The 7424-nt window shown below is 41.5% G+C and overlaps 3 protein-coding genes across 6 annotated transcripts in view; 1 reads left to right on the top strand and 2 right to left on the bottom strand.

Annotated features, from left to right (window-relative positions):
- The first annotated feature begins 472 nt into the window (after positions 1 to 472).
- On the top strand, positions 473 to 4018 carry ttc8 (tetratricopeptide repeat domain 8). Of its 2 annotated transcripts, XM_088401269.1 has the most exons (15): positions 473 to 672; positions 849 to 869; positions 994 to 1114; positions 1182 to 1245; positions 1317 to 1476; positions 1553 to 1642; positions 1721 to 1765; positions 1870 to 1955; positions 2071 to 2158; positions 2254 to 2364; positions 2431 to 2570; positions 2650 to 2824; positions 2896 to 3018; positions 3116 to 3199; positions 3323 to 4018. In XM_088401269.1, exons 1-15 carry the CDS (start codon positions 559 to 561, stop codon positions 3437 to 3439), a joined length of 1539 nt encoding a protein of 512 aa, XP_088257395.1. In that variant the 5' UTR covers positions 473 to 558; the 3' UTR covers positions 3440 to 4018. The 2 variants fall into 2 exon arrangements, with proteins under 2 accessions (XP_088257395.1, XP_088257396.1); XM_088401270.1 differs by lacking the exon at positions 849 to 869 and having other exon boundaries at positions 3323 to 4015.
- The window catches only part of LOC148385313 (CD209 antigen-like protein C), a 198751-nt gene continuing 195023 nt past the window's right edge, over positions 3697 to 7424 (bottom strand). Inside the window, exons 1-6 of one of the 2 annotated variants that reach the window (XM_088401291.1) lie at positions 5665 to 5785; positions 5443 to 5559; positions 4792 to 5043; positions 4547 to 4710; positions 4307 to 4443; positions 3697 to 3967 (exon numbers count right to left, since the gene is read on the bottom strand). In XM_088401291.1, the coding sequence (XP_088257417.1) occupies positions 3826 to 3967; positions 4307 to 4443; positions 4547 to 4710; positions 4792 to 5043; positions 5443 to 5559; positions 5665 to 5770 (918 nt within the window). In that variant the 5' untranslated portion in view covers positions 5771 to 5785 and the 3' untranslated portion in view covers positions 3697 to 3825. Of the gene's footprint in view, positions 3968 to 4306; positions 4444 to 4546; positions 4711 to 4791; positions 5044 to 5442; positions 5560 to 5664; positions 5786 to 7424 lie in introns of those variants that run through there. The other variant, XM_088401290.1, reaches the window with a different exon arrangement.
- Positions 5921 to 7342, bottom strand: LOC148385329 (C-type lectin domain family 12 member B-like). Of its 2 annotated transcripts, none has more exons than XM_088401279.1 (6): positions 7187 to 7342; positions 7020 to 7121; positions 6655 to 6918; positions 6425 to 6588; positions 6213 to 6349; positions 5921 to 6145 (listed from the first exon to the last, which is right to left on the bottom strand). In XM_088401279.1, exons 1-6 carry the CDS (start codon positions 7287 to 7289, stop codon positions 5986 to 5988), a joined length of 930 nt encoding a protein of 309 aa, XP_088257405.1. In that variant the 5' UTR covers positions 7290 to 7342; the 3' UTR covers positions 5921 to 5985. The 2 variants fall into 2 exon arrangements, with proteins under 2 accessions (XP_088257405.1, XP_088257406.1); XM_088401280.1 differs by having other exon boundaries at positions 7020 to 7118; positions 7187 to 7338.

The following is a 7424-nucleotide window of genomic DNA, read 5'->3' as shown; positions in this document are numbered from 1 at the left end:
TACAATTCACACACATAATAATCAGATGTTAGCACATCTACAACCGATTTTACCCATCTGAGTCTGTTTATAACTACATGGAAAGAGTAATTAGCCTGATTGTTCTGAGTACATAAAATAATGAATGACGAAATAATTTACATATGTGTTTTGCAATATCTAAAAATGCTCGGGGTGCTTAACTGGGGATAAACAGATTTCTGACGGGATTTCAGCCCCCCTTGGCCCCCCGCGTAGCGCCATCCCTGTTTAGGTTAATGTAACTAAGACACGCCCTTCTCGTTTGCATAAAAAGGCAAAAATTAATACCGTAATGAGAAAAGAGGGAGACAGTCAAATATATTATAAAATATAAATATATGGCAAAATCTACGTTCGAGTACAAAAAAAATCTGATAAATGCGCTCTTTTAGTTTCTACAGGAAATGACGTCATAAAGACCCGCCCCGTGTCAGTCGTATCATAGCAACAAAGGAAGCTTTGGATCCGCCATAATCCTTTACCTTTCCAAACCCACCGCTTTACAGATTTCTACTGACCGACCAACCGATTAAAGCAATGGAGGTGACGATGGACCCTCTGTTCCTGGCGTGGAGTTACTTCAGGAGGCGGAAGCTGCAGCAGTGTTCTGAAATTTGTTCCAAAATATTGCAAGACAGCCCATATGACCAGGTCTGTGTTGCAGTTAGCTATCACAACCCTGCTTGCTTGCTTCTCCTTTTAATTTGCAGGAAATGCGACTAAAGCCTAATTAGTCAACATTGTTGACGTTTCACCTTTTTTGCTCACTCGTATTTCTTTTTTCATGTCTGTCCTCCAAACTTAACCCTGCATGCATGCTCTCTTAGGACTCTGTTTCTGTTTCTGAGGTAACAATAACTGTCTACCTTATCATCATCATCATCATCACCAACATCCCTTTTCTATCAAAGCATCAGTCCGATCAGTGTTTGGTAACGAGGTATTCATGTGATTTTTTTTTTCTTCTCCTAGGCTGCATGGAGCCTAAAAACACGAGCTCTTACGGAGATGGTATACATTGATGAAATTGATGTCGATCAAGAAGGGATCGCTGAGATGATGCTGGATGAAAATGCCATTGCTCAGGTTGCACGTGCGTATCAACTCAGAACCTGTGCGTTGACAGGAAACTATTCTCCGTTAACTTGGCTTCTCTCAAGGTCCTGGAACTTCTCTGAGACTGCCTGGAACAAGTCACGGTGGTGGTCCAACACCTGCTGTCAGGTACAAACAGTCCAAATCAAATTCATATGAATAAATATCATGTGATCAAATGTTTTTCCACCAAACTCTAGACCTATGACTCAGTCAGGACGTCCAGTTACAGGATTTGTGAGGCCCAACACACAGTCTGGACGTCCTGGCACGATGGAGCAGGCCATTAAGACGCCACGCACCGCAAGTACGGCTCGGCCCGTCACCAGCGCCTCGGGTCGATTCATTCGTCTGGGAACGGTGGGTTAACATGACTCGTAATGAGTTGGGAGGGGTGGCAGGTTTATAAATTGTAATATTTGTGTTTTTCTTGTAGGCTTCAATGTTAACCAATCCAGAGGGACCGTTTATAAACCTGTCAAGGCTAAATCTGGCAAAGTATTCCCAAAAACCCAATCTGTCCAGGGTATGATATATATTCCGCACATTTGCCTAAAAGTCTTTTTTTTTTTATTGTTAAATAACCTCAATTTTCCTTTCTCAGACACTCTTTGAGTACATCTTCCATCATGAAAATGATGTAAAAAATGTGAGTGGGGAAGTTGAACTTCTAGAGAACTGGTCAGCAACCAAATTGTTCTGTTTTAATATTTTTTATTATTATTATTATTATTATTATTTTTTTTTTTACAGGCACTAGATTTGGCTGCCCAAGCAACTGAGCAGGCTCAGTTCAAAGACTGGTGGTGGAAAGTCCAGCTAGGAAAATGTTACTACAGGCAAGTTCTTGTCTTAGCTTCTTTTATTGAGGCTGCCACTTCAAATATTTGGTGTTTTATGCTCTTAATTGTAGATCCTGCCTTATCTAAATTTGAATTTGTCTCACATTTGCAGGCTTGGTTTGTACCGAGAGGCGGAAAAACAGTTCCGATCAGCTCTCACCCAAAAAGAAATGGTGGATACATACCTCTATCTCGCCAAGGTAAAAATAAATAATGTGCAAGACTCAGCCAAGGGTAACTAATGAGTATGTAAATGAGTTGAATCAGTAATTGTGCTTTTACATTTCCTCATTAGCTATATCAGCGCCTGGATCAACCAATAACAGCCCTCAACCTCTTCAAACATGGCTTGGACCACTTTCCCGGCGAGGTCACCCTCCTGACGGGAATCGCTCGCATACACGAGGTACGGTTCGTCGCCATGAACCGCAGGGTCCACTCATCTTCATGAGGCCGGACGGTGTTGTCACAGGAGATGAACAACATGGCGTCAGCCACGGAGTACTACAAGGAGGTCCTGAAGCAGGACAACACGCACGTGGAGGCCATCGCTTGTATAGGCAGCAATCACTTCTACTCAGATCAACCAGAGATCGCACTGCGCTTCTACAGGTCGGATAAAACATCTTCACGTCGTGAATGTTACATGATGATTATGAAGATAGAGTCGACCCACTTGTTTATTCGCTAGGCGGCTTCTCCAGATGGGTGTATATAATTGCCAACTCTACAATAACCTGGGCCTGTGCTGCTTCTACGCGCAGCAGTACGACATGACGCTGTCGTCTTTCGAGCGAGCTCTGGCCCTGGCGGCCAACGACGAAGAGCTGGCCGATGTGTGGTACAACATCGGACAAGTCGCCGTGGTGTGTGGAATTCATAAAATAATGTACAGCATGTGGCCAAAATGTAAACCCAAAGTGTTTTGTTTTTGCAGGGTATAGGAGACCTGACTTTGGCCTACCAATGTTTTAAACTAACGTTGACTTTTAGTAATGACCATGCTGAAGCCTACAACAACCTCGCAGTGCTGGAGCTCCGCAAAGGTCGTGTTGAACAGGTAAACGCTTCAACTGAATCGCAGGCAGCTCTCTTGAATGAAGCAGTAATTAAGTGTTTAGAAGTGTAATAACTTGAATTATTTTTCCATTCTTCAGTCGAAAGCCTTCCTGCAGACGGCCGCCACATTGTCACCTCACATGTATGAGCCGCACTACAATCTGTCCATCCTCTCTGAAAAGGTAATTTATTGAAAAGATATTTTAATTTATTTAAAAATTAAATGTAAACATTTATTTAAATTATTGAAAAAATCTTCTTTAAATCAGAAAAGAACTCTGGATTTTTTTTTTTCGCGTGTCCAGATTGGAGACCTTCAGAGCAGCTACATGGCGGCTCAAAAATCGGAAGACGCTTTCCCCGAGCACGTCGACACTCAGCAGCTCTTGGTGCAACTTCGCCAGCATTTTGCGGCTCTGTGATCTGTCGGATTGATTTGAATACTGCATAGAAAGGGTCTTCAAAACTTCTCTTCCTAAAATATTTGAGTTTTGAAAGATATTTTTTTCAAGTGTGTTATAAACAGAAGATTCATTAACCAGCTGTTGCTCAAAACTGTAAATTTAAATTTACAGACATTTGTAACTGTTTAACGTTGCTGCCCTGTGTATAACTTGGATAACTAATTTAAATAAGTATTTTAAAAGCAACATAATGTACAAACATGTAAAGCAATGTGTATGTAGTAGAGACAAATATTTTATTGATTGATCTCCTTTTGTAGTTTATTAATACATCAGATAAATTGCAAAAATGTTTGACTTTCTGTCTTCTTAACAAATACAGATAAATCGATGGAGGAAAAACACTAACTTGCTGACATTTCACAAATCCATTTGAGGTGGTGAGAACACGGTGCATCATTCCAGCCCTTAAAGGGATTATTTCTGGGGTAAGTGGCTGCACAGTCCTCATCGCCTGCATTATTGGGCTCGCCATCATTCCAGTAGCTGAAACAAATGACATCATATTGTTCATCATTAAAATTATTTAATAGCTATTCTTTATTTTACACCAGTTACAATAAATTTTAGGGTCGAATAGGTCTATTAAAAAAGAGGATATTAAATCCTGTGTTAATAAAACAATCCATTTTTATTTAAACTCATTAAAGTCAATGGCTTTACACTTAGTCGTTCACACGGGCAATATTGGATTTTTAACTGGGCTGCGGTTATGCTGCACCGTTTGTATTCAAATCACGCTGTCACCTTCGAACGGTCACATGATTCAATGGCACGATGTCACCCGATTTTTTACTTTGATTGGACACATTACATAAGCATTACCCTTCATTCAGTCTCGTTCCGTCCAGCCACTTCCAAACTCCTTCGGTATCTACATCTCGCAATCCGATCCAGAAGCCGCTTTGGAGAATGGATCTCAACGGGTCTTGATGAAGATTTATCAGTTGATTTATTTTCAGCTGACAGGGCCACGGCATTTTAAAAATACACATGACGTTTGTATTACTCCCAGAAATAACAAACGTTGCTTTGATGCACTGATACCATAAACATTGATCTCACCTGCTTCTCGGAGCTGTCGAGCACAGCAAGGTCGCTGTCCTGCTTTTTGCAAAACTCCCTGGCTTCCTGCCATGAACTGCGGGAGTGTGGGTCAGAGAAGCTAAGGAAGTAACATGCCGAGTTGATTAAAGTCCATCCTGGTAAACAGTGTCTGCATCCCTCCCCTGCAGAAAGATATGATTCCATTTATATTGTGGTGACGAAGAATCGCTTAAAAAAAAAAAAAAAAAAAAGGTCATACTTACTTATCATCGGTATGTGGGATTTTAAAACAGTAATGGCTGTTTGGATTTTATCCGCCTGCTTTTTGTAGTCACTGCTTCTTTTTGTCTGGTGTTCCACCTGCCACTTGATCACTTGATGCTGTCTGTTCGCTAGTGTCAAACGCATTTGGGCATCAGCTCGTCTTTTTGAGGCGGCCTCGTAGGCCGCGTTCAGTGCGGCCACCTCACGGCTGATGCTTATCACTGCCCAAGACTCGTCCGTGAGTTTGTTGTCTTGTCGCCATAGAAAAAAAGTGCAGTTAATCACGAAACACAATGTCCAATAAATTAATTACTGGTGATAAAAGAATACAAATATCAAGTATAAATAGTATTGTTATCTTCATGCATCTTGAATAAAACAATTAAAAAAAAAGAAATTCCTATTAAATTCACCTTTCTCCTGAAATTGGTGACGCAAATCCAAAATTAATAAGAGACTGGACAGAGCGGCTCTATCGTAAAAACGACTCCTTCGAGTAAGTTAAGACTTAAAAGTGCTAAAGGGACTACGCGGTCTGATCATGAAAGTTTGATCACATGACTTTTAACCGCTCTGTTTTTATTTAACTCTCCCTTTATTGGTAACCTCCAGCTTGTTACGATCAAATTAACAGGTTCATAGGGACTCACAATAGACTCCCAGGCCAATATCCACTGCTAGCAAAACAGCGGCGAGCACAGCCAACGTGATTCCAAGCACTCTGTGAGAGGTCCAACTGGAAGCGGGTCTCACCATTGAAATAGAAACTCCACAGAGAAGCAAAGAACGCATAAAAAAAAAAAAATCTGTCACTGCTGTGTCACTTAAACCACTGAAATATAAATTAATGGGTGTTTTATCTATTTGTATACCTTGTGGTTTCTCCTGGTTTGAGTGAACCGGCGGTTCTTCCCCATTCGGGTCCTCCTGGTGTATTAGTTTGTTATAGACGCTCTCCTCCATGTTGACTGTTCTCATGAGAGCCGCAGGAACGGGAATATTTGGGAGGACATTGCCCCGTGTGCGCAACATTACAAACAGAAAAGTTTTGGTAAATATTAACACGGGACATGGAGAGAGAGACTTTTAAGTGGATCCAAAAAACAAGATGGATTGATTACACTGAAGTTTTATGGATGCATTTATGTTTAATTGAGATTTTACATGAGCATCTTTTGAAATTTCCGTTTGGTCTACTCGGGGGGCTTTGCCACCATCTCGCATATCCAGTTGTAAAGTTGGTTCTGGCAGTTCCCATTGAACCATGTTTTTCTGGTGTCGCTAAAATAATATAAAACTGCACAGTTGCCAGTCTGAGGTCCAGTGGTGCTTGGCTGGTTATTCCTCCAGTACCTGGAGTAAATCATCAATTAAAATACAAAATTGCATTGAATGCATTATAAATCAACGAGGTGCACACCCGCTTTCAATGGCAGTCGTGTTGTCTAGCCATGTCCATCTTCCCTGTGACTCGATATCTCGTAAACCAATCCAGAAGCCATTCTGCCACCATACCGAACTGCTGGTTACTTTTGGAGCATTTTCACTTACAAGCACCTGGAAGAAAGACAACCAGAGTTAAATTCTAATTTATTATTGTAATGTTAAAAATCATATCATGCTTTTTTTGACCTGTTCCTGCAAATTGTCGATGACTAGAAGGTCTCCGCCTCGGCCGATGCAGTCGGCTCTGCTGTCTGGCCAGTTTTTTTTGTCGTTGGACTCGGGGAGGGAAAAATAATAGCAGGTTGATTTAAGAAGGGTCCATCCTGATGGACATCTACCGCAGTTTTGCTCTGTTGCAAGAGCAGATAAATGGTTAATACAAAGATCTCGATACTGAATCACAGTTGGATACTTACCAATAAGAGCTCTTGTGGTCTCCAGCTGCTCCTTTTCAGTTTGAAGTATTTTAATCTGGCTCCAAAGTGTGTCAGCCATTGTGGTCTGCTGTTTCAGCTGCACCTCGAGTTGAATGTGGCTGGTTTGCTCTCTGACTAAATCTGCCTCCACATCCTTCTGCGCTTTGAGGATGTCACTATGGTTGCGGAGATAATTACGCTCGATGATGAGGGACGAGACGGCCGAATGAGGAGTCAGGAGGTGATCTTCGTTGGCGTTGGCACCTGAGGCTCACGAAACATATAATGAGATTGTTCTAGATCGGATTTTTGATGACGACTCATGGTGCTCCTCAAAAGTCCATCTGAAGTGTTGTTTTACTCACAGTAAATGGTGAGGACAACTGCGACTATGAGAAGAACCGCGTTAAGCAAGCCCAGAAGCACAAGCGTCACCCTGTGGTGTAGAATTGAAGATCCGGCTCCTGCTATAAACACATCGTGATGATCTTGCTAAAAGATTCATAGGAAATAAAATTAAATAAATCTATACCTTGATGAAATTTCTGAGTGCGATTAGTGCGAAACGCTTCTGAAATGTTTTGCTCCGCTGGAGTTTCCTCAACTTGCTCTGGCTGTGACTGAATGTTCTCCATTGTACGGTTGTGCTAGTGGCGCATATTGATCAGGTCAAACAATGATAAGGTTTTGTGTGTGTGTGTTTTTGTGGAGTCACAGGTTCCATTAAAGCAACAGTAGGAAACATGATCAGCTTTCTGTATGGTGAAATT

This window comes from Syngnathus floridae, chromosome 16, assembly GCF_059516105.1.
Source record: "Syngnathus floridae isolate MCC-2025c chromosome 16, RoL_Sflo_1.0, whole genome shotgun sequence".
Lineage (NCBI taxonomy): Eukaryota > Metazoa > Chordata > Actinopteri > Syngnathiformes > Syngnathidae > Syngnathus > Syngnathus floridae.
The sequence above is the reverse complement of the archived record's forward strand: the minus strand, read 5'-3'. Positions and strand labels throughout refer to the sequence as shown.